The 26,934-nt window shown below is 35.2% G+C and overlaps 1 protein-coding gene across 6 annotated transcripts in view; it reads left to right on the top strand.

Annotated features, from left to right (window-relative positions):
* PCLO (piccolo presynaptic cytomatrix protein) overlaps positions 1-26,934 on the top strand; it is a 328,066-nt gene that overhangs the window by 261,357 nt on the left and 39,775 nt on the right. For 3 of the 6 annotated variants that reach the window (XM_088054917.1, XM_088054916.1, XM_088054914.1), the window contains 6 exons: positions 1,947-2,018; positions 4,592-4,772; positions 5,966-6,160; positions 7,395-7,577; positions 18,652-18,793; positions 22,033-22,100. In XM_088054917.1, coding sequence (XP_087911043.1) covers positions 1,947-2,018; positions 4,592-4,772; positions 5,966-6,160; positions 7,395-7,577; positions 18,652-18,793; positions 22,033-22,100 — 841 coding nt within the window. Of the gene's footprint in view, positions 1-1,946; positions 2,019-4,591; positions 4,839-5,965; positions 6,161-7,394; positions 7,578-18,651; positions 18,794-22,032; positions 22,101-26,934 lie in introns of those variants that run through there. The other 3 variants (XM_088054918.1, XM_088054915.1, XM_088054919.1) reach the window with 3 other exon arrangements.

Raw genomic sequence — 26,934 nt, 5'->3', positions numbered from 1 at the left:
TCTCTGTCCTTGCACAGTCACCAAGAAGAAAGCCCCTCTCAAAATAACAACAATGGTGACAACACATTTCTGAAATGTATTTGTGCTATCCCTTTTTTAGTTGGTAAAAATACATATACTTAATTTAGCACCTAGCAGAAAATTGTATCATCCAGGAAGCCAAAAGCATCATGGACCAAAGGATGCTCAGCTCAGTTTTCAGATTATTCTTCATGTTGCTGTTCCAATAGTGTCTTGGAACAGCAAAGGAAAAGTTTTATTCAGTCAAGGAAATCAGCTTTAGAAATATTCTGTAAACAATATTCAAAAAGTAATTTTTTTGTTCAAATTTAACTTTCATTTTTGCGGGATATTTTTGAAAGAATATTTAAGAAGAATATTGCTTAATTATGTAAGAAAAAAACCAGAATGATTAAATAATTACTCTTGAATATTTTTTAAAAATATCTTAGGTTTCAAGTTGTGCTGTTGCATGCTTAAAGAGTATGTTGTTGATACTAAAAATAGTTTAATTCCCCTTTGTGTGGGCTTTCCAGGACATGCTGATTTAAATTTTCTTTTCATAGACATTGGCTTTGCATAGTTGCGCATTTTCCTAAAGTTAGTTGGGAGCAGATGATATTCTGAATACATAGTAATGAGATTAAATTATCACTTAAAGGCATTTGCAATTTATTAGGAACAGTCTTAGTCTGTTGCTGTACTAAACCAAGGGGCAACGGAGGGAAATTGATGAGATCTTGGTGCTAATAACGCCAGTGTCGTGGGTTCCATCCTGGATGTACAGACCAGCCACTTGAGGGTTCTTGTGAGTCATTCCCAACTCAGAATATTCTGTGGTTCTGTAAATAGCCAAGAGTGCTTTCATTGCAAGTATATGCAATATGTACAATAATTGGCATGGCTTATCATTTTGAGCAATGTCTTGATCCTTTGCTGCCCCTCTGTGTCCAGCAGCCAGTTAATAAAGCAGTGAGTGACAGGTTGCTTCTGTTAGGATGGCGACCTCAACTATCATGTAAGAATTCTTCTTCTGAATTCTTTCATTCAGGTATATGAAGATCCCTCTTTTCCTCAGTAATGCTTGCATTCTTCATTTATAACTTCTTAGCCTGATTTTCTAGACACCCTACAACCCACAGGATTTTGTCCTTCTCTCTTTCAAGCCACATGAATTTATTACTGCCTTTCCAGACACCTTACAGCTTTTTGCCCTAGCATGCAAAATCAGTAATCAATCCTCCCCCTACATGTCCTCAGAGCCCCCTGGAAAAACACTCAGGTCAGTTTTCACAATAAGGTTAACTGCTTTGATCAACAGTTTCTCTGTCTTGTGCTCTCTTGTCATATAAAAAGATTACTTGTTTCTTACTGTGGCCTATAGGAGAGTGCTTGACACAGCTCTCATGCTTAACAAGATCTGCAGATAATGGGTTTTGACAGCTGTCATTAATACCCAACAGTACAACTTGTCCACATGCCTGGATCACTTACAGACTCACACTAACTACACTGAATTCTGCAGGCATTAAAGCCTGGTCTTCACAGATGAGGTTATGTAAATAGGGTGTTTGATATAATACATTTGAAATTCACACTCAAATGCACTTCAGGCAGATGTCTGAGTTCAGACAGATCTGATGGTGAGAAAAGCTGCAGGAACAAAAAATGGGGCCTTAAAATTCAGTTTGACTCTTGTAGTGGACATAAATTCTACCCAAAACAACTTGTGGAAATTCCTAAAACAGGGCCAAGCACAAGCCCATCTGGCTTGATAACAAATAATAGCACAAAATTATTTTCCTCAGAACAAGGTTGATGAGAGGGTGAAAATTGCCTACCTGTCACTATGAAAAAGGATACATGGAGGAAATTATCTATGTAAACCACCATAAAGACTTGATCTGAAGTTTATGAGGTTAATTATCCTTTTACTTGAATTGCAGCTGAAAAAGAAAACACTGGAAGTGACTGTTTGGGATTATGATAGATTCTCCTCAAATGACTTCCTCGGTGAAGTGAGTATTTCATTTCTTCCTCTCTACTGGTAATAACTGAAGGCTGTTATATGGACACTGTTCTCTTTCAAGGTATAGTGCATGCGTTAAGTAAAACTTTTTTTTTTACATCCCAGTTTTACTGTTGCCTTCATAACAAATGGTCATGATTTCTTTAATTTAGACATGAAAGATATATCCCTTTTATCTTGATTAATTGAGGGCAAGCTAATTTAGCACCCAGCAAAATCTTAATTTGCTGAAAATTAATACTTTTTTTGAGTGTGAGATAGCAACAATGTTCACAGTGACTCCAGTGGAAGTTCTTGTGACTGAAAGCTGACTTGATTTTACTGTAACATAGGAGGGCTGAGGAGGTAATAGTCTTTGTAAATTATTAAAGGATTAAATTTTGTCATCAGGCCATATTTTGACATGTGCACAAGTATCTTCAAGGATGAGCAATTTAGTCTTGCTGATCAGTCTCATTTTTAACATTCTGAAATAGTAATATCATTAACAAAGTATGACTGAAGGCAAAATCTAATCATGTAATTAATAATGAATGAGTGCTCATGGGAAGAAGGCTTTCTCTTTAAAAAACAAATAAACAAGCATATGTACATATAATACAGAGTTACCAGCAATAACTATGATATAAAAATAATTAAAGATGTAATTACAAATAAAGATTGTAATTAGAAACAGAAACACAGAAAATCGATCACTTATACAGAGTAGCTGAGAGTATCTGGGCTCATTCTACACTTTAATTCTTAAAAAAAGCCACACAGTTCATCTCCAGTTCCCCTTTGTGTAACTACCAAACTGAGCAATCAGTGTCACTATTTGAACAATTACCAAAATAAATGTATAGGAAGCTGCTACATGATTACTTATTTCCTGCAAACTGTGTCCATATTCTTGTTGAGTTCAGCATGTTTCTCCAAATGCAGGACTTTACTGAATATTTACATCCTTGTTTTTTATGACATTTAGAAAATAGATTCTCCAGCAACTGCTTCTACATGAAGATTTAAACTTTTCCCCTTCAAATTTTCTTCAACCTCTAGAACTCTTTTTTTTATTTATTTTCTAAATTGTGAAAGCAGCTATTCAGGGAGAAAAGCAGTGTATCTCAACATCATGATGTCCAGAGGAATCGTGCACCATAACGTCAGATGTGGGATATCCAAACTGTGCCCCAAAGACTTGCTTCAATAGAGCCAGCAGCACTTGTGTGTCCCAGAAGAAAAGTGGCGCATTATTATTTCCATACCCATGGAAAGTGAAACCTCTCCCCCTACAAAGCAGAGCCCCCATCCTACACTGCCTATTGGCAACAATCCTCAGCCAGGCTATCTTCCAAGTCATTTTCAAAGCTTGACCAAAAACCACAACAGGGAACATGCTAGTTCATCTGTTCAGATTAATTATAGGTCTAACCAGAAAGACCAAGCCAGATCATAGACAACCTATAATACTAAAAGGAAAAAAATGGAAAGAAAAAAGGCTTTTAACATAGAAACAATCAGTTGTTAGGAGACTTCCCTATCCCTAACTTTGAAGAGGCTTTCTTTTATTCAGGGCCTTATAAAGTGACAAAAACATTGTTCCCTGAGGTAATTGCACATTTTATTTGTCTAGCAGTACTAAAACTTCCCTACCTGACATTAGTTTTAACCCCCTCATTTTAGAGTGAGATGCAAAGCTATTTTTGACCTTCCTTCCTTCCAGACTCTGTGATGCATTACAGTACTTTCCCTTGGCCCCCTCAACTGCAAGCTTGTTAAGGGATGAAGGGTCTTTATTGGTGTCACTGCTCTTTTTTTTTTACTTCTATTTTTTAAAAGAAATTTCACAGAAGTCTCGCTAACAATGAAGGTGGCTTACAGCAAATTTGATCTACAATGTTTGGGGTATTTTTTAACCCGTTTATTTTTTTTATTCCCACATTACAGTTGCACCTCCTGTTTTTTTCTTCAGTAATGTTTAGATGCCTAAATGGTCTGTTGAACTCTATTATTTTAGTGAAGTACAACAGTAGCCCCGTTTTTTTCTTTTTGTTGCTGCTTCTGCATATGTGGATTTTTTAAAGACTCGAGAAGAATGAGTCTCATATTATTGAAAACCTTAATAGAAATGAATACGTAATTTTTTCCCCTCTTAAAAGCACTGATAAAAAGCAAAAATTATACTGCTTGGTTCTCCTATTAGAATATGTCTGTACAGAAGCAGAATGTCTTTTGAATGTCTTTTTACTGTAGCTGTCAAGCTAGTGCTCACAAGCTGCTCTCTAAACTTCCCGGTCATCTTTGTGTGGAGCTATGCCATAGCCAAAGGACTCAGCCCGTAGTTCCTGCTGAGGTCCTGGTGAGAAGACGTATTGGTTCAGACACACCAATATGCTCCTGAATCTGGGTTTGGGGTCACAGCACGCTCAGAGAGTTCTGAATCTGTCAGCACACAGACTTATACCCTTCACTCTTACACTTGATTGCAGCTTTTGACAACACAACTCTAGTCTCTTCTGCTATATGCGATCATTAATAGATCAGATACAGGCCATATGTTATACTCTGATTTATCTGTAGGTATTGATCGAGTTATCCAGCATCTCTCAGCTTGACAACACTCCTCGGTGGTATCCTCTTAAAGAACAGAGTGAAAACATAGATCATGGGAAATCTCATTCTGAAAAGAGTAGCCAGCAATCTCCAAAACCATCTGTCATCAAAAGCAGAAGTCATGGAATATTCCCGGACCCCTCCAAGGGTAGGAATGGCTTGGTGCACCTGATATGAAATATTTTCCCAGATGATGTGTAAACCTTTGCTATGTGTAAGTTCTAATAGAAAAATAAAGATACTGGTATGAATTTTGTATATATTTTTATTAAAAATGTATTTATCTCTTTGATTAATTAGTTGGAGACAAGGCTTAAATTGTCTCAATCTTGCCAGCCAGCTTACTGGGTAATTATGTCCTTAAAACAGCAGCATACAGACTCCATGTGCTTTACACATCCGCTATAGATTCTGTGCCCTTTTCATTTTCTTGATAGCCTTGGGTAAACACAATACATATTTAGCTTTTTATTTTTCATGTTCCTTAAATATTCTATGAAATATTTTTTCTTCTAAAAATGCCACGTTAATTATTTATAGAGCAACAATTATGCTGCAATAATGCATATGCATTTCCAGTCAATGATAATGGACTGTAGCACATCTAAGTTGCATTGGAAATCAGTGGAGCTGATACAGTAGAAATATAGTAATGTTTACAAAAGCAGAATTGATCTCAGTGTCTCCTGCTCCAAGAAATTTATCTCCAATTCTTTTTTTTATACTAAGTAGTCAGTGGACAGGTGCTCTTAAAACACATTATGTGTCCTGTCAAAGCCAAAAACATTCCATCTACAATCCAGATGAGAGCCCCAGAGGGACAAGATGCTGTTTCATCTCCTCTCTGTTTCTCTGTGTAACATTTTGCCAGGGACTGGTGTCTATATAAGATGTCTGTCTTAATTACAGGTAAGTATGGAAGATATTGTAAGTTAGGCTGTGATTTTCCTGATGTCATTATTCAGGTTAAAATGACTTGCATTCACTAGGTGTTTGGTACTGGAGTAGGTGATGCTGCTTAACTTCATACTAGAGAATAGAAAGTGGAAAACACTATGCCTTCATTCCACAGTTTGAACCAGCACAGGAAGTTTTAATTCACAGGTGGTATAAAACCAATACTAAATAAATTATTCCCTGGGCCAGGTAACAGAGGGGAGGAAGTAGAAAACAATGCTTCATAAGAGTTTCCTAATCGTGATGATACTTTAAATGGAAAGACACGGCCTAATCTTGATTTCTTGTTCTGGAATTCAGCTAGAAAGACCAGTCAAGAGAAAGAGAATGAACTTGTTTGTTTTTAATAAATGCAAGAGTTGTACTTCTTCATTTTCCTGGTAGACATGCAGGTGCCCACCATTGAGAAATCCCACAGCAGCCCAGGGAGCTCCAAATCTTCTTCTGAAGGACATCTCCGCTCTCACGGTCCATCTCGCAGCCAAAGCAAAACCAGCGTCACTCAAACTCACCTTGAAGATGCTGGGGCAGCCATCGCCGCTGCTGAAGCAGCTGTGCAACAGCTTCGCCTTCAACCAAGTAAAAGACGCAAATAAATCCCTCAGCATGGCAGCTTAATGTTCATCTGTTGCCTTTTTCCCTGCTGTCCTTCCCTTTTTGGCTATTTTTTTTCTGTCCTTGGCACACTGTGCTCACTCTGTTCAATGTCTTTCTTTGTGTGCCTGTGTGTGAATACATATAATTACAATATACTCTTGTATTTAGAAGTCTTTTATTTATTTATTTGTTTGTTTGTTTTATAAAGACTGCAGTGAAACTGGCTGTTTCTCCATCAGTCCCTTCACTCATGGTCCATGATGTTCCATGGTTGTGCATGACTCACAAAGAAGTCCATTGTGTATTGATATCACTAAATATCTACCAATGAAATAATCAAAACCTGCAGAGATGCAACTGCCAGCTCTTCAAATTGCACATAAGACTGAGACCACATTAATAACAGGATGTATCTATAAGTAGTAATAATGAAGGACAGTACTATACACACAAAAGAAGATTTGAAGCTAAAAAAACTTTTTTTTAACTACCTGACTGAGATTTCTATTTTTGAAACATAACTGTAAATATCTATTTTATTTTTGTTTTGGAAAGGAAATATAAGGCAACTTTCTTTATATCTCAGATAAGATTGTTAGTGATGAGCAGAACAGAAATACAATAAAAACAAACACAATAAGTGCAAAACCATTAAACACAGAGTCTGTAATATCAGATTTCAATGATGTCAAGTTAGCAAACTCAAAGGGAGTTGAAAGCTAAGTCAGGTGTCAGAGTTCAGTTTTTTGAGTAATTTTTTACCATGGATTAATCAAGAGTCAAGATAGATTTCATCTGACAACTTCAAATAGGTTAATTAATTAAAACTATTCCATTCAAAAGGATTACTCTCCAGAGTATACTTCAGACCAGTATCATCTGATTGCTAGCTGAGGGTTTAGTTGATGGCAAATTAAATCTCTCTGACTGTGAAGTCATTGTGTTTGTCTTTAGGATTCGTTGATATGCCATAAACTCACCATGGTACAATGCAAAACTGGGGGAAAATTATTTCCCTTGTCTTCACTGTCATTAATACAGAAACAGCCAGTTTTGATTCTCTTTAATGCTGTGCATGTGGTGTCTCTTTGGTGTTTGAAAACACTACTTACTTAAATACAGAAAAAAAACCACTTCTGTTTGCATGAATAACATTTAAGCTGGTTCCATCTGAGGATACATACTCTGGGTTTCCATTTCACCCACACTGCCACAGCAGCACATAAAAGCGGTCAGTCTAATCATGCCAGGAAGCAGCACAGACACAGCATAGCAGGAGTCCTCCCTATTCAAAGAACTCAGTCTGACAATCTGCCTCCACCAGCCAATGACAACAAAGACCAAAGCCAACTAGCCCTCAGGAAGGTGATGTCTGATGGACCAGTCAAGCCTGAAGGAGGTGAGCAGAAAGACATGGTTAAGAAACCAACTACATCCCAAATACTTCTTGCCATGTCAACTAATTCATTGCTATATTTAATTATTTATTTTACCCCTCCATTAAGTGCTGTAAATGTTAACATGAATCAAGAACTCTGCTTGATTTTTCCACCTATCAGTGCATAAATCCATAATGATAAACTGTGCTAAGAAGCATTATGAAACAACAAATGTGTGCACTTCCATTCCACTGGAGTACTTGGAATTCTGTTGAAAAGTAGTATAGCTTTGCTCATGTTGTTGCCTAATAAAAAGCATGCATCCAAGCTGGTCTGCTTAAGCATGATTGGACATTTCTTGTACTGTGACAAAGACCTAACTGCACATTTTTGGTTCTGAAAATGTGACTGGGACAATAGCAATTCCTGTTTCCTCTTCCAACACAATTATCATGTCAACAGTCATTAGCATAGATAATTTTTCAAACCACCAGTGGAAAGGAAAGGAGTTTTGATCCATGTATAGCTCAATCTCTTGATAATTTTACTATCAGCATCTTTAAAAATTATTTTCTACTTATAGGCACCTGTAATACCACCTATCACCAGTTTATTCCCTCATCACAAATAAAGAGCCAGAATCTCAATCAGTTCAAATTGCCACTGTTCTTTTGACTTCTGGAGCATCTTGTTTATTTCCATGGAATCTGAGGGATAATCCAAATAAATGTACTGACTGAACTCCCAGATGTTCTCTTGTGCTGTAATCCCTTCCTAAACTCTCAAGATTCGTTGAAGGTTTTTCTGTCAACACCATTGCACACATTGGACTATATAAGCTGGCTGAGAGGGGTGCAGGAGGGAAAGAGGAAATGGTACTTTAGACAATATATTCTAAAGGCAACTTGTTGACTAGGCAACTAGTGTGATGTTAAAACAATTAATTAACAGGGTTAAAGTAACATCTTTAACAGATCTTTTTAAACAGATCTTTTAAACAGATCTTTTTAATTACAAGTTTTTTCTTAAGAGAGCCTTTAGAATTCTTCCGTAAATCCATGTATTTACACAAACACACACACATTGTGTTACTCTGCAGCTCAACTCTAAACACTCAGCTCAGGCAGAGCCAGAGAATGTCATGGTAAGAACTCAGGCATCATGCCTGAAAGCTGCATACCACTCCTGGGGGGTAGACCATTCAAATCTAAATGACTCATGATATTCTGAGGTATCGTGTCTGTCAAGTTTTATCAGAGGCTTGTAGTCCTGTGGTGATGCCTTTTCACATAGACAGGTAATGCTAAATATTTTGCTTGTGATATAAGGTTGAATTAAGTTTCAGGTACACTTTAACAATATGGAAATAGTGAGTGAGTCTCTTGGCTTTAAGTACCTGTGCCAACAAACTATTATTTGTTCTTCTTTAGTTTAAAATTGCAAAAAGAATATGTACTGATATGTACTTGGCTAAGCAATATTGGAAGCATCCTAGAGAGTTATGGGAATAAGAGTCCACATTTTAAATAATAGGAGTCCACATTACAATAATATATAAAAAAGGTTATAATTGTTATGAAGAGATGTAGTGCTTTTGTCATTTTACGTCTGACAAATAAACACAATGCATGGTCACATACACAGTGTTTACAAGTCTGGTTTCAGACCTGTGAGATGTTTTGGCTTCTCTTTTTTTGCACCAAAAATAGTTTGTCCAAATTTATTCATATGAGGTGGGCCACTAGTTACCATTCTGAAGTTAATGATTCTCATTCATTAGCAAGAATGAAAAGCAAGATGATTGCAGTTTTGCGGAGTATGAAAGTAAAATGAGATGAGTCTATAACCTCTAATGGGAGAAGCACCAAAGGTACTCAAAACAGCTTCCAACTTATGGACTTCTTTTTGTGGAATGAATAGATGATAAAGGAACGAGAGATTTCCCCTGCATTTTGAACTATGAATATCAGGGCATCATCAGCTCCCAAGTCCATTCCTAAAGAGATGATGCATGCTTTTGTTATCCACCTCCATGGCAGCCTACTTTAATGGTACCTGGAAAAGAATGCATTAGGAACTGGTTTTAATGATTGGAACCGTCGTCTTGGCAAGTTAGCAATTTTTTGTTACTATGTCTCCAAGCCCTTTCCTAAGGATGCCATTACAGATAATCCACAACATTATTATTTTTTTATTTTTTTTTTTTACCACTGCTATTTCTCTCTGCATTTATTGAACCACAGCATCTTTTAGAGGAATTGTTTGGGGTTTTTCAGCACAAATACACAATGGTGTTGGAAATGATTCTATGCTGTGAAGTCCTTCTATGCCTAAGATAACCCTCAGAAAGAGTGTTAACCTTTGATCTAGTATCTCAGTAGCTTCATTTTTTTCTCTTGGGTTGAACTGGCTCTGGAAAAAACAAAACAAGATAAGAATCCTCAGTCATTCTGAGAATGCCTCAGAGAAATCCTTCTCTACTTTTGATTCCTAGGACCCTCTCTATTTGGTCTATTTTTATTAATTGCGTGTCTGTTGAGAAGTAACAAGGAAATCATAAACAAAACCAGCACCTTAGTATAAAAAGAATATTTTATGAATACAAAGGTCTTTCATCAGTTTTTTGTTGAACTGAATTGTTTTTGTATTCCTTTTAAAGAGTATTTAGGTCAATCTGCTTTAAAATTAAGGTGAAAATACAACAAAAACCATTGGTTTTTGTTCAGAACTTTTGTAAACTCCAACATTCAGTTACAGCAGTTAATTAAAAATAAAACCTGAATTATAATTTTATTGTTGCCCATGAGAGAGAGGAGTGTGATCTGCAAAGAAACCAACTGCATGTTACACTTTCCAATCACATCCCTCAGAGAATGACAATAACATTTCAGAGCCAACTCTTTGAAGCCAGAAGTTGCAAGGGATCCAAGTCAGAGGAAGAGAGCAGTGCCAAGGCTCGAGTTAATTTGATTTAGGTTTTGTGCAATGTATGAAATTTCCAATTACACATTTACATGAAATTAAGCACATTCCCTGCAACATAAATCTGTGTATTAGAGTTTATCCATCAGATGAGTCAGTTCTAGACATGGTGTGTATCAGTCCACCACCTTTTCAGTCAGTAATTTATCCTACAGAAGGATCTTCTCATTATATGGAATTTTTATGGTAGGTCAGTTTTAAATAAATTACTTTAGAGTTCTTCAGATACTTGAAGAGTTGAAGATGTTCTGATGATTATTACAGTTCTCTGGATACATGCATATGAAAGAGTAGGTGTATTTGTAATATAATTTTTACTGATTTTATACAAAAAAGTCTTTTCAAACCTAGCTTATAGATTTAAAGAAACTAATACCATGCTGTAATTTTAATACTTTCCAATAAAGTGAATAAGAAAGTCAAGGAACTTGGAAAAAAACAAGGAACAAGAAAAAAACTTCATCATTTGTGTTAAGAAAGGTGCACTCTGTCTTGTCATAGTAGAAATTGTAGCTTTCAGGGAAGTATGATTACAAAAATAGTGTTCATCATATAGTCAGAATTTATCTACTTAATTCCCCTTTTTTTTAAGTGATGCACTTTTATAGGGACCTGTGCTCTCCACAGTTATAGTTTAATGGGTAAAATTTGATGAGCTTGTCATTTGCGCAGAAAAAGATGCCAGCTTTCCCCTAAAGGACAATGATGGTACAATGAAAAAATCAATTCTTTTATTACATTACAATATCCAAGGGTGAATAAAACCCCCATTATTTTAGGACCAAATAAGAAAATTTCTAGAAATTTATTTTGAACCTTACTAGCATCTTTGAAGAGCAGTAAATTAATATTTAAATAGTAAATAGCTCAGTAAGTGAATTTAAGTCTCAACATCACTGTAGCCCTATAAATTTTTTATTCTTTCCAGCAGACACTCATGAAAGAGAAGCTACAAGTCAATATGCTATTGCTTGCATATCATTTGTTGATGGATCCCATAGGCAGCTCCTCTTCTATTTGGCTCACATTAACACAAACAAACAAACAAACAAACAAACAACCGGCCAAGATAAAAACACTTCTGTATCCCTGGTCTAAATTAGTTAGCAAATGTTAAAGATCTAGAGAATTTGCCATGTGTTTCAGTTAAAGATACAAACATACCTGTTAATTTAAGATAATACCAACATTATAATTCTACAGGAATTTCTGTCCAATTTTCAATAATGGAAAGGTTTTTTCAAGATCAAACCTCTAGTAATTTAAAATCACAGCATTTCCTTAAAACATCCTCCGACACATGTACCTGGTATTATTTTTATTTGTCCCTGAAAATGGCAGGTGGGGGTGGGGGGAGGCAGGAGTGAGGAGGAAGGGGGAAAATGCAGCACCTCAGCATTTCATAGAGAACATTTCATCTTTTACATTACGTGTTTTCCATCATGACACAACAGCTTTTCCAAACGTTGCATGTCAAATGATTATACTGGTCAGGGGGAGATCCAATCTCAGAGTTGATACTATTAGCTACAGTACATACAGTAGCAAAACTCCACATCAGGGTTTTCAGAATTGTACCCAATTAAACCTATCAATTTAAACATCTAAAACAATGCCAGTTTGAAACACTCATTCAAAAGGTAGAACACGTGCTTATAACTGCCTTGAACCAACAACTTTGACACAAGTTCACTTAAGTGTCAACATACCAGGTTAAAGTTACTCAAAAATGTGATGTGATGCGTATGTCGAGACATTGCCACCAATGTACAACCCATGATACAAGTCTGAACCAGTAATGTGTAATTTCTAGCCACTTAGCTGCAAACAATTAAAATTTACATGAATTTTCCTTATCACTAAGTTCTATTTACTGGCTTTAGCAACAATGGTGTGGAAGGAAATTGATTTATAGGTCATATAAATCTTCTGAATTGGATATGATTGTGGCTTCAAATACCTGCTTATTTGGGATCCCTTTTGGTCTATATCCATTTTCACACATTTAATAGGCAATGCCATGTTTTAATTTCCTACATTATTTTGGGACATTTCCTTCACACTTTAATAATTTATAGCCCAAAGCTGTTTCGTGACTCATGTCACTAGTTTCTTAATTTCCAAGTTAAACGGGCCTCCATATTGCTACAAATAGTACATTTCCAAGAATCATTATCAAACAAGAACAGTTTGTCCCCATTCTCTGCAGATAGCAGTAATCTGAGGCTGTCTTTTCAACCTTGTTTCAGTCTAATAGCTAGCCCATTTTGCTTTGGTTATTCCTACTATTTACTCTTTCACCATTTTAAGCTGACATGTAATTTCAGAGAATTGGTCAGATTCTTCATTTGATAACTCTTATTTCAAAAGTCTTTTTTCAAAATTCTGTAGGGTAGACTAACCCTACAGAGTGCATGGAAAGTTGTTTCATCGAAGTTGCTTTCCTGGGTAAAGAAATTACTTCAACACAGTTTAAGAAGTGTGCTGTTCTTCTGTTTCTCAGCTCAAATGGTAAATTTCTCTGTAAAGGGGTGTTTTGAAATTTCACAAAATATCCCTTCTCAGTGTGGGGTCAAATCTGTGTCTAATATGCAGCTGTGGTTGAGATAGGTGAGACCATGGCTTAAAGTCTTATTCAGTATGAGGGAGCATTAGGAAAATAAACTACCTGGGCTGACCTGAGGTAGATGTGTTTGATCACCAGTTGTTTATGTATCCCCTCTCTGTTGCCAGTTCACAAAAGATGTAACAAGCAGTGCCGACAACACTTTTACCCTGTAAAGCCTAACAGAGCAAGCTGGAACAACCCTTGCTTTTAATGCTAGCAAACACTTCATAAAAACAGAAAAATTGGAATGTGGGACACTTTGAGGTTGGAGCACTTGAAACACAAGTGAAGGACAGCCAAGCTCCTGCCAAAAGACACTGTATGAGAAGCCCACTCTGTCGGTCATCAGAAAATTACACCCAGCAGACCAGAGCTTTCACCGTCTCCCATGGGCTTGCGTCTCTTTGAGAAGACCCAGAGTGATGCTTTCAGCCTTTTTGTCACCCAGTTTCTCAGAAGACTGACAGTTAAAAGAGCAATTTTTTCAAGTAATTAGAGGCCAGTTGCAGAATCTTAATCCTGAATCCACACTTGAAGGCGTTTTTTCCTCCTCCTGTTTGGTTCACAAACAGAACCGTCATTCCCAATGCGTTTTGACGGTGTATTTTTGTTTCCAAGCAGAAATTGGCAAAGGGGAAGAACTACAATTTATTCACCAGGAGAAAGTGCTGGTTGAGCCTGTTCTTTCCTCCATATGAATCACAGAAATGTATAGTCAACTTTTCAAAATTTAAGTCTTAAAAAAAAGCCATTCACTGTAAAAGAATGGCTGGAGTGGCTAAGAAGATTGTTTCCATCTTTCTGCTGACTGATTTAGTAGTTCCTGGTTATAGGTCTTTTGTGAATGATCTATCTTCCCTATATTAGGTTTTAACAAAGCATCTTCTCTGTTGTCTGTTGAAAACAGACTTTTCTGAATGATTAAATGAAATCATATGCCCTCCAAGCTTTCCTCTCTTAATGATTTTAATACAATATTTTCTTCATATTGAAGCGTGACTTACACATTTTCCCTGGTTCTGAAAGTTTATTTTCTAACTGGGTCCATAAGCCAAAGCATAAGCAAATACATATTTTTGCCATAATTTTAAAAAATAAAATAAACAGATGGAGCTGAAAGGTGAGGTCAGTGCTAACCTCCATTTTATCAAATCAGCAATCCTTTCCCAAGAAGGCATAAGGGAATACATGTCCAAACATCATTCTGTTGAAATTTTTCTTCTTCCTGTAAACCACACAGAGTACAAAATATCTATCTAACCATTGGGAAATCCTAGTCCTATACCAGATATAAAATTATCATCTTCTTTCTTGGAATCTGAAATAATTACTGTAAGCAATTGAGCACTCATTTTGAGTTTTCCAACTCATTTATATATTATTCACTAGAATGGTTGAACTGAAACTTTTGCTCATGCCAGAGCCTGTAAAACAGGCAGTTTAACAGAATCACTCAGAGGCAGCATTAGCACCACATTTCAAACTACTAACTGTGACATATGTACCCATTCCAAGTAGAGAACAATTCATCTCATCGAGGGATCTACCAGCTCAAATAGGATTAACAGATGAAAATTAAATCAAGCCACAATAATAGCTTTGTATAATAGGAAAATCTATGCCCTATTTCAGAGAAAGCTGGTCATATTAGAGTTTTAAACTTTCATTTCATATTTCTGTTTTTCATAGTTGAATGGCTGGGCAGCCCAACATCACGATATTGCAGTCCTTAAAAAGCACCTGATGAACTGTGTAAAGAGTTTTCAGAAAGGAGGCTGGAGGGGGTGTAGGGATATCTCCTTTCTCCCAGAAAGAGGCCAAATGAAGGTGTAGTGACCTTCAGTTAAGCTTTATTTCTTCCATCTGCAGAGGCCTGAAGAACCTTTTCTCTAAAAATGTAAGGCTGTAAGAATCATATGTAATTGGCAGCAATTTTCCTATGACAAGTATTTAAAAAATTTTTTAAGCCGGAGTTTCTAAAAGTTGCCTTTTGGGCTGTTTGGGTTTGGGGTTGTTTTGGGGAGGGGTGGGGGGTGGGAAGGGTGCATCACTTAAGAGCCAGGGAATAATTTGCAAAAACAAAGGGCAAGGAAGCAATGAAACTCTTCCACACTCTGTATACTTAATATTCAAATGATGGAAATTGCCTTCACCTGAGTTCCTATTCAGATAAGCATTGTAGATTTCAGTAAAGTGAGACCTTGTAGCTTCAGGCAGCTGTGTGATACCAGATGACAATATTTAATCTTTGGACCCAAGTAAATCCATTTGAAACTGCTCAGATGCTATGGACCAAAGCACCTGCTGCCAGAACTTTGATGTCAAAACCTGAGGACTAAAGAATTTTCTAGCATAGGCAGCTCTAAGCAGGAGCTTGGTAACTCAGAATCACCCTGTCCTATTGCCATAATTAAAAGTAAAATTAAAATTAAATATAGTAAAATAGTTGCCTGTTCTCTATGTGGCTATGAACCCAATTGACCAAGCAAGGTTGAAATTGTTCTGACACTTCCAGGACTTCACAGACCTTATGTAGACTGTAAGACTAGAGGAGCAACACAGTGAACTCTGACTTTCTTGTTAAAGTTTCTAAAACAATGTTTACATGTATTCAAAGAGAAAGGGCAAGATTGCAAGACTACGAGTGTGCAGGCTATTTTCTTGAACATAAGTGCATGGAACAAGTTCTATCTTTCCACACAGTAGAAATATAACCATAATTAGACTAACTCTCAGGGAAAATATTGCATGAGTGCAAGCATTGCCACATCCTAACTTGAAAGTTTCATATATAACCAGCAGAAACTTAGAGGCCTAGATGTGTCTGTAAAAATCCAGACATGTAGAAAATGTGGGTGTCTCACAAGTTATGAGATATCTCTATATCCAGATTCTGAATTCGTCACGAAACCAGCTGTAAATCTATTTGTGGATTTCATTTCTTGTCACAAACTGACACTGTGATTCATTACTTTCATAGAGCAGACATGAAAAAAAAAAGAATAACATTAAACTTTAGAATTTTCAAAATCCAGTCATGAATATAAACTCGGATCCATTATAACCATTCACCAAGTGAAGTGATCTTATAGAAGAAAACATTAATATGAAAAATTATGTGAATTAGTGAAAACAGTATGAAAACTAAAAATACAGAATACTGAATGTGTAATCAGGATACAGCTGTTTCAAAAGATACAGCTATGGGATTATAAATAGATGAAGCAAAATTTTGACCCATTTCTAAAGGTTTAATTCAAGCTTTTCTGGATTGAACTAAATTCTAGGTTCTTACTGGTTTTAGAAATCCACCAGTAAAGATATAAGAAATTACTTCATACAGTAATTTTTACAGTAAAATCAGTAAAAAAACCCTAGATATGAATAGATATCTCAGGCCAGATATGTTATGGTTGAGATATATGTTATGCTAAGTAAATTCATGCCTAAGGGAAGGACTGAAGATTCTTTTCTGTACTGGCACAATACTGTTCTGGCTCCTGTGGGTGTTGCAGATGTGTTGATCTCCCATTTGTACTCACCTGTGAGGCATCTGTCATGCCATGCAAAAAAAACCAAAAACAACCAACAAAACAACCTAACTTAAAGGAACCCTCGGAATTCCAAGCAGAAAACATCAAGAGACATACAGGTCATGCAAACACAATGAGAAATGAGGCAGTGAATTAGTTTGGGACAGTCATGAGAGAGCCACAATTCAGGCTCTTGAATACAGGGCAATAGGCAATAGTATGCTATAACAGAGTTTGACCTCTCATCTCTGAAACATCACCCTTGCCCAGCACTTCTCAGCAGCATTTTGTTGACATGTCACCACAGGCACAGGAATTCACTCACAGCACCACCAGCTGAAAGTGACAGAGCAACCACTGCACACAGCCACCACAGCTGGCTGTCTCTGGAAAAACATGGGTGCCTTTCTCCCAGGTAGATATTGAAAATATCTGCTAGTAACACTACGATTTTAAAATTTATTCCTTTGTGTTTTCATCCAAGAGGGCAGCCTGTGATAAATGTATGAAATCATGGAATAGAGATAAAGAATAATTTTATCTAAAAACAATGTGGACAAACAGCTTCCACTTCTGTCTGTGGGCAAGAGTAGAACAAAGGAGATTAATAGTGTTGAAAAGATAAACAAATTATGTGACAACATGGTTTACCAGTGAAGAATCACTGTGGAGAATAAGAGTTCTTAAAGTTTTTCCAAGGACTGATGATACAAGAATTGCTTCATTTATTTCTTCTAGTTCAGATTACTCACCTGTTTTTCCATTATGTTTGAGGAGTTACCCCCAGCTTCCTGGTCCCACAAGGCAGCATGCAGCACTCTTCGCCAAAAATATTATTCAGTTTGTCAGACATAAAAAATGTTGATTGCCAGTTTAAAGCAAGACATTGCTGGGGCTCTGTCTCTTATTAAATTTCCAGTTAGATACTTAACTAATTTATTTTTAAAGAAGAATCTATTTTTACTGCTTACATAGGAGTTTTACAGTTCAACAAAATAACATAAAACCTCATTAAGTCTTCATAGAAGAATAACTATGCAAAACAGTATTTTCTATCTTCAGTATGTTGAAATAGATAAAACATAACAACAGCTGATGTATTAGGGGACATTAGCAAAAAAAATACCCAAATCTGTATTAATATTCCCAGACAATTGTGTTATTCAATGTGAGAATAGCTACTCTATTGTTCCTGTATTAATTGCTATGTGTATGTCACCATGTCCTTTTTCATTTATATTTCTCAACTTGCTAAATGCCAAACACTGGATGATTTGTTCCTGTAGTGCAGTAATGTCCAAAACACAAAATAAGGCAATCTAAAGTAGAACTAACACGTGCTATACTAACACCAAATGGTATTAAATTAGATTAAGACATCTTCCATCAAAATATGTTCATTAAAATTCTGTGCATGTAGTAAGAGAGATCCAGATGGGTAGGAGCAGTTGAGAAATAAAATGTATAGCTGTGTTATATCTGAAGACGGGTGGCAATATTCTCTGTGGCTACAGATTGTGTGCTTGCACATCTTTGAAAACTCCTCTCCTCAAAATCACCAAATGCAAAGAACATTTCACAGGGAATATGAGGAAGGTCCACTGGGGCTTTCATTTTTACAAGATTATTGTATGAAATGTTTCAGATGAATAACTGGTTTTCTGTCACTTTAATCAGAAAATCAGTGTTAATCATTCTGTCTCGTTCTTTTTTTTCCTTCAGGCTGTTGATTTGAACTGTTAACATGACTGGAGAAAAAAAAATATGATGGTGTACTATTTGATTTAGAGCACCTTATTCTACGTGAAAACAAACTTTATCTGCAAAAGATGATAAAGCAATATTTGAATGTAAAATATAAAAGTGAAAGTGTTTGCAGCATGTGATTTTGATAAGTTATATTTTTTCTTAATGTCGGTGGTACTGTTGTCTTACAAGTTTTTAGTAACCAAATGCTCCTGTCCTGTACAGCAAGGTCTACTAATCACCGACCTGCAGAAAGTTCTGTCTCCACTGGCTCATCAGCCAGTAGTTTTGGCAGTGGATACAGCATGGATAGCGAAGGCAGCAGCAGTGCCACTGGAGAGAATAATTTATTTCCCATCCCAAGAATGTAAGGCTTTTCCGTTAATGTATTGTATCCTCCATGCACAATTTATAGCACTTTCACTTGCCAGTCATCTTCTTATGTAGTTTCCTCTGCAGACTTGAATTATGCAGTAGAATAGCAGCTAACTGGGGAGAATTCCCCAGAGTTCACACTTTTATTCTGCTTTGTTGAGCACTGAATTGTTAATAACCAACCAAGCCTCTGCCTCAACCTCATGTATTTCTTCCTGTCATACAGAAGATGTGCTGGTCTCAGCCTTTGATGAAAGTGTGTAGAGGTGGGCTTGGCTTATGTTTTAAAAGTACAATTATTGTAGGATTGAGAAAGCTTAATTTAAATTTTCAGATTTTCCTCCCTCTGCAAAGTTATTAGTGCAAGAGGAATTAATACTCTGGATACAGCCCAACTTTTAGTTTTTAGGAGTTTCAGTAGAATTTCTCAGTGCAAAAAGCTTTTTGGTACAGAGTCCCTGTAGGAATTATCAAGTTGCTATCAGCATAATGATCCTACAAAATGATTTAATTTTCCAAATTTTTTATCCAGTTAAGTATTCCACAGTGAAAAGTTTTGCCAGGATTTTTTCACCTCCTCCATCAACATGCACCATCATTTAGCAATTTAATTTATATTCCCAAATAGGACAAAGTAGCTTCTGATAAACTTAATGATTCTGGTCAGAAAAAAAAATTTACAGATCGACTGTTCTTAAAATATTAGTTGGTGCTCATTGTTCATTCATTGTCTGCAATAGATGTTCAATATTTTCTCTGGAATCAAAGTTTTTGCTTTTCCCTTGAAATTATGAACTATTAGTCACAAAAAACATAAGCTTCCTAGAAAACTCCAGAAGTGAGATATTTCTGAGTATTTATCATTTTCAAAAATAAAGTCCAATAGTATTTGTCTACATCTTGTTGGCAACTAAAGGGAAAATGGAGATAAATCTAGACTTCAATCTCACCTTCAGAATCTACGAGGACTATGTGAGCTAAGGTTGTAGGGTGCCAATTGTTTGATTTGTATTGGATTTTCACTCATGTTGTTCTAGGCTAAAATATGATCTTGGTCTTTGACAACATGAAAAGGAAAAGAAAAATATTGGCCTGTCATTCCTGGTGAGAAAAGCAAGGATGCATAAAATCTTTGTGCACAGTAACACAAGATGTAGCTCTCAATAGAAATTTTCAGTTCACACATGCCAAATTTGAGTCCAAATAACATCATTTACTGGGTACTGACTAGCAATGTGACAGTACCTGCAGTTAGTTGCTATTTGACTGACAGACTCTTTGGTCTCTTAAGCCTGAAATTAGCCCCACTTCAACTGAAAAGCAGGAGGAAATCTCCACAGCTTCGAATTTTCTCTCATAGAAATTTGTTCTTATGAATTTTACTTAATTAAATTAAATATAATCATGTCTCATTTTTTGTAAGGCTACACTATTTTATTTTTTTTTCATTATGGCATTTTAAAGTAAGTTATTTATATGCTGATATTAGACAGAGTCTTTAAAATTACACAGGAAATTTATACTGACAGGACCTGCTTCATTTTTCATGTTAGTCTCCAGGGCTTTACATAGTAATGTAAGGAAAATGAATAACAAAATAGCTGTATACCATCAGATCATTCATGGAGAGAATGTTTAAAATTGATAACTATTTCCATTTTGAATTCTGTATAAAAATTCTTACTTATCTGAATATATGTATAATTGAAATTCTACTCATCATTTGCATTCACACTGACTTGATAATGACTTCAGGGACTATGACCTTGTACTCTATACAAATCCAAATCCATGAGACCACAGCTTACAGTTTGGATGTGAAGTACAAAGTGGGAAAAATATTTTTAAGTATCTTGGCATGTAAAAACCTTTTTGGTTATAAGCTATAACCAAAGTTATAGCTTAGTTTCTGGTCTATCAATAGAAATTTCTGGATATGATGAATTTTAAACTCTTGGTTTTAGTCCAAGTGCTTTTAACCATAGGAGAAATTAGTCCTGAAGCAGAATAAAATAACTAAATAGTGCCACCATGGGAATTGTTTGATGAGGTAACTAATTAGAATACTTGCCAATATTAAGCAACTATAACTATCAAGGGAAATTAATAATTATATACAGTTGCATAAATCTGAATATATCTTGTAAAGTCTTTCTAATTTGTTTTTTTTTTAAAACTCCTACTATCCAGTTGTAATATTACTGAAAGCTACTCATGTTCTTATCTCTGATGAAGACCAGATTCTCTATGTCTTTGTGTTGTGTAACTCTTTATAGCAGTATGTTAGCTGTAAAATAAAATTAATTTTGAAAGCAAAGGTGGAAAACAATTGAATGATGTACAAGGAATATAACTCTTGGGACAAATAATCCTTGTATCATATTTATAATGATTTATGAAACATTACCTACAGAAGAAGAAAAGAATAGTTTTCAGTTAAAACTGAATATAAAATCACTTGAAAAACAGTGATTTTATACCAATGTTTTAGTTCTCCATGAATTGGACAACTTCAGACATGAAGCTGGCTCACAGGTAGAGAACAGGTAAAGAACAGTGCTGACCCTTTAGCTCCCAAGGAATCACATGCAGCTGAAGATAATGCCTTGCAGTCTCCATCACAGAAGTCTTAAGGCAAAAAGAAAACTGGAAGCACAAACGTTTGAGTAACTGTAGTCATGCCTTAGAGCTTGCAACAAGTATATTTAAAGACAGCTTATATTTTACCTAAGTTTCATTGTGTAAAAACAGACATCAAGATTCCAATGCAGGTTCTTTCTACATAAAATACAGGAAAATAGGGAACTCTAGAGCATGATTTATGCTCAATTTACTGTAAATTTTCAGAATTGTTTCTTGTGGCAGACAAATCTAAACTGTTAAGTAAAGGAATCATTTAAGAAGATAACAACCACAAGAATGCCTTACCTTTGAAATAATGGTGTTGTAGACCAAATATCAATTTTTGTGACTGCTTATTATATATTTCACTGTTGACTATAACAAGATAAAGTGAGAAGATATGCAGCCCAAGACTGATGTGGGGCAAGTAGCAGACAGCTGATGGACCCATTCTCTAAGAATGTACAGGCTTAGCAAGATGTGATTGCAGTTGCCTTCAAAAGAGAAAAAAGTAATATTCTTAAAAGAATATTAAAAGCCTTTAGTGTATCATTGTTCTAACTTTCATCTTTATGTGGTTTTATTAACAACCACCATATCTTTTAACAGAGGGAAGATGAGCCAGAATGGACAAGAACCAATAAAGCAGTCGGGAGTAGGAGTAACCGATTCAGAAGGTAAAAAGAAATACAAACAGCTCTACAGTGGTACCTCATGTTTGTAGGAAGGATGTGCCTAATTCTTTTACTTGTTATGCTATAAAAAATCAATCTGTGCTCTCTTTGTATTGTAGATTAAGATCCTGACCTTCATTTTCTCTGAGGGCCCTTTACACAGAACGCCAATGTAATGAGTCTTCAGTTTAAATGAGAATGGTGTCTTACCTGTTTATTTAAAATAATTAAATAGTTAGATTACAATGAATAATATATAATAATATCTGTCTTCTGATGTTCATTGCTTTCCAAATATAAAATACAAAGTATAGAGCTGACTCAATACTCAGTGGATTCAAAGAATATATGTAATGCCTGTCAGGCTCTATTTTTATAACATTTCAGAATATTTACTTCATTAAAAATATTAATATTAGGATTTACATAAAACATTAATTTTAAATAAAAATATTAGCTGAGCAGGCTTGACTGCTGTGCTTAATGCAGATGCACTATAATGAAATATTTATTGGATTGAGTGATTTTGTTTTGGTATTAATGTGATGCTGAGAAAGAAGAAGACATTGTTATATTGGAGCTGGAAAGTGCCTGAGAGAATGACTTTCAAAATTTCATAGGGAATGTGATTAACTTTTTCATGTGTAATAATGGAAAAAAACTACATGAAAATGAAGATTGTTTTGTATTGAAGGAGATGTTATGAAAATTCTATTTCCCTTTACCTATAAGGTATATTCCTTCAAGCATATGTTTATGTTGACCTCAAATATAAAACTAAATTACCATGACCTTCATTTTAATTTTAAAATAAGACCTTTGTCATTTAGATGCATTTCAAAGCAGCTTTGAGTATCAAGTAATTCATGAATTGGAATTTATACATATAATTGATAAATTGATCCTAAGTTTAGTCATTTAAAGAAACCAACATTTTTTGGGTTTCTAGAATCTCTATACATGGGGAAATAATTGCTGTTTCCATATTTGAGGTAAAAGCACTCTAACGTTCCACAGAGCTGAAGAAACCAAATTGGAATTTACAGGTAGATATGTAAAGTTCTCTTTTCCAAAGCAAGAATTCTTACCCATGTATATGTATTTTAGTAAATATTTCCATGCATAGTAGTCATTAAAAAAATACTTAATAACCTGCCTTATCAAATATCAAATACTTTGATAATCTTCCTATCAAAATTCAATTTCTCAATAGTATATTTAACCATTTAAAAAAGAGTCTATTTCTTAAAGGATAAATGGTGGGACGAAAATGGGGAAGTCATGAATTTTTCATTTTTATTTTGTCATGATGAGTTTTATACAGATTTATAACTGTAAAAAATACCTTTTCATTATTTTGTTTGATGTAAGTTGCCCCTTAGGTTATGTCTTGGATCCTAAATTTCAGAGCCTACAAATACAATATATTTTCATTTCTTATCGGTACTGTTAATTAACCCCAAAACCCAAACAAACCCAAATAATAAAAACCAAACAATACCCAAAACAACTTTTGAAACATTCTGAAAGATGCATACATAGCATTTGGTCTAAAATTACCTTTCCAAAGTTATGGTTCTTCTTGGCTTCAAAATTTGAAAATAACTCAAGAGCTGCATTTCCCTAATTTTCACTTACAATGCAATTCAGCTTTGCTACCTTGGGAACTCTAAGTTTTACAACTCCTAAACTGATCAAATGACCAGTTCTTATTGAGTGGTTTTTGCCACTGAGAGAGGTTGTCAGCCTGGATTTTAGTGTCTGATTTCTAGCTGAGTAAGAGAAAAAATGTCAGTGTCAAAGGATAAACTAAACTAAAAGCTGGAAAACAATTCAAGAGCATTTGAGTTTCAGCATGTAAATATGAAATTATCTCTTGGGAAAGTAGCTCAGAATTTAGAGGAACTCAAGGTTAACTGAGAATTACTTCAGTATTACAGATTTATTGTGGCAATCTTTTTATAGACGAATAAAAGAGAATTAAAATCTTAAAATCATGTCTTTTCTGTAGTTCACTTACCTGTGTTGTGGACCAGATGACTCTAAATTAAGTTGAAGCAAATATTCATTTCCACTTTTCATTAACTGTGGAGATCTCCCATAGCTGGCATTTGTATTCTCATTTGCAAATAATGACTTGGAGTCACGTTTAAAACTTTTTAATACAGTTACTCTTTTTTTTACATTTTCAGATATTTTTAGGGCATAACTTCCGTAAAAAGTAGCCTTGGGTTAGTCTCTTTAAAATGGTGAATAAATTTGATTGATTTAACATGCATATCTACTGCTATGTGAAACGTTTTAGTCACCCAAGCCATTCCCATGGGCCTGACAAATATGGCAGGGGACTTAGAGCATCTTTAAGACCAGTAGCTGCAGGCAAAGCAAGGTAGGACCCTCAAATGACAATGAGAATTAGTTTCTAGGTGGCTGAATCAAAACTGTAGCAGCAGGGTTTGAGTTCAGCTCACAGGGGTATGACAGCAAAATTTAGACATTTACATAAATTGAATGGGAATTTCTCCAGGGAAAAATGGTCATTTTGTAATTGTTTGCCCACTTCTGTTAATGTTTTGTTGGGAATAGTTCTTAGCATATATTAGTATAGTTATTCTGGAAAACTGTAATATTTACTTTGCTGATATAACCAAATGGTCAATATAAACAACTGTGATTCTGTCTATGATAATTTTGTTTCTCTGAATCTCTTCTCATATTCTGTATTTTTGTACTACTTAATAATATAAAAAAAAAAAAATCAGAGTTTTGTTCTTGGACACTGTATTAGTTATTTTTATGATATGCACTGTTGCATGCTATCTTACTCTGGCATTCTGCCCTGAGCAGATGAAATACTTCATCTTCTTAAGTTTCAGTAAATCTTATTATACATATTGTGATCACCACTAAGTTATGCAAGCCAACTTCTGTATTTGTTTCAGAAAGTGCAATATACCTTGTTCAAAGATTTCTTATGACATGGTTAGAGTATTACAGACATTATAAAAAGCCCAATTGCACCCATGTAAGGATTGAAACTAACAATTAAAAGCACATGATTAATATCTTGATTCAGTTGTAAATCATGATTGGTCTATCTGTCCTATGATGTTGCTCAGCCAATGGGCTGTGTTGTCCACCTACCAACCTTTTATCCACTTAAAAAATATATGGGGAAAATTATTTCCATACATTTTAAAAGCGTGAATTCGATAGATCCCAAGATGCCATTATTTCTAGTAAAAAAGAGATATATAGATATAAATAGCATTGTCATGGACATGTTGCATCTTCTCCTTTTGAAGGTTCTGTATGCATGCAAAACATCATTTATCAATCACTCCTCAATCCTCAAGCACTGAGACTCACCTCAAGCAGAGATTCTTTTAAGAGTATGTTAGGGTTTTTTGGGTGAACGAGTACTCACTGTGCTTCTGTCATCCTCTGTGGTTGGCCTTATTGTTGTGAGGATTTTCAGTCAGAAAATTGTAATCTTTCTATAGGAGCATTGGAGTACCTCACCCACATCTTCCAAGAGAGTGAGGTTCTCTTACCATTTTTTTTTTATTACTCTCCAGCCCATGTCCTGAATACCAAAAACCTCTGTTCACTGTTCAGCCATGTCTTAAAGGTTCACTTTATGACCTGTCAGTGGTCCTTTGAGCCTCATACTTTGAGTGTATTTAAACAAGGTTGTTAAAATAAAAAACTGTCTTCCTCTACAGATGATTGAACCTGAACAGAAAATTTCAGGGTGTTCTAGTAAAGTCCCAGTAGGTACATTTCCATAGGCCAACAGAAGGAATAATTTGCACCATTTCAAAATCTAAAGGTGCACATATACTTCTTGAACTTCTACAAAATGATATGATAAAGATATGCTCTCATTTAGTATAATCATTTGTGAACTCCTGCAGGATTTTTCTTTTTTTTTTAATGCTAGTAATTTCCTAAGTCATAGATATAGAAAAGGAAAAAAAACGACACCAAAAAGCAAACACAACAGGAAATCTCAAATATGCTCTGTGATAATATTTTAACAGGCAAATTTTACCATACTGTGTTTCATCTATTCAGAGTAATCTAAGATAAAAAACACCCTTTTTTTTCTTAATTTTTGGAGCTTTGTGGTTCATTAGCCAAAATTATAAACTAAGAAATTCAGTTTTAATGGTTTAACTTCTTATCTCTGTATTTCAATAATTAAGGCAGTCAAATCATTATTTATGAGAAAAATAATTGAAATATCACAGAAACCTTAAAACATTTTAGGGAGTCATTCTAATAAGATTTTGGAAAGGTGCATGACCCTCTGACTGGGAATCATTGACTTGTAAATGTTCCTTTTTAGCTTTCAGAACAGTCCTAGTGAAATTCTCATCCATCCTTTCTGAACAGAATAAACCCTGAAGCAAATTGTCTTGCAAACTATTTCACACTGTCTCCTGAAGAGGAGCTCCCAGGGGTGATAAGTGGATTATCTCTCTTGAGTAAAACAAGTTATGGAAGAAACTGACAGAGCAGGTACAGCTAACAAATGCCATATTCTTCAGAGTAATTAAAACTTAGAAAAAAAAATTGATTTTGACTTGCTCTTTAACTAGGCTAGAACAACACTCTTTAAACCACAGGACTTACTATACTATGACAAAGAACAGGCTAAGGGCTTGCTGCATCTCACACTTTAAAAAACTAGCATTTTTATTTCTTTTAAATCTGAAGGTTGAAATCTCAGAAGTACAATATTAGTCCTTATGAGCATGTTCAGAAAAAAATGCCCTAATATTGGAATTTCAACCAGAAAGTTATAAGAGGAGAAAAAAGGCAGATGAAGAAA

This window comes from Pseudopodoces humilis, chromosome 5 (genome assembly GCF_049639895.1).
Source record: "Pseudopodoces humilis isolate 2021_Gansu_Grassland_sample_001 chromosome 5, ASM4963989v1, whole genome shotgun sequence".
Taxonomy (NCBI): Eukaryota; Metazoa; Chordata; class Aves; order Passeriformes; family Paridae; genus Pseudopodoces; species Pseudopodoces humilis.
Note: the sequence above shows the minus strand (reverse complement) of the source record. Positions and strands in the feature narration are given on the sequence as shown.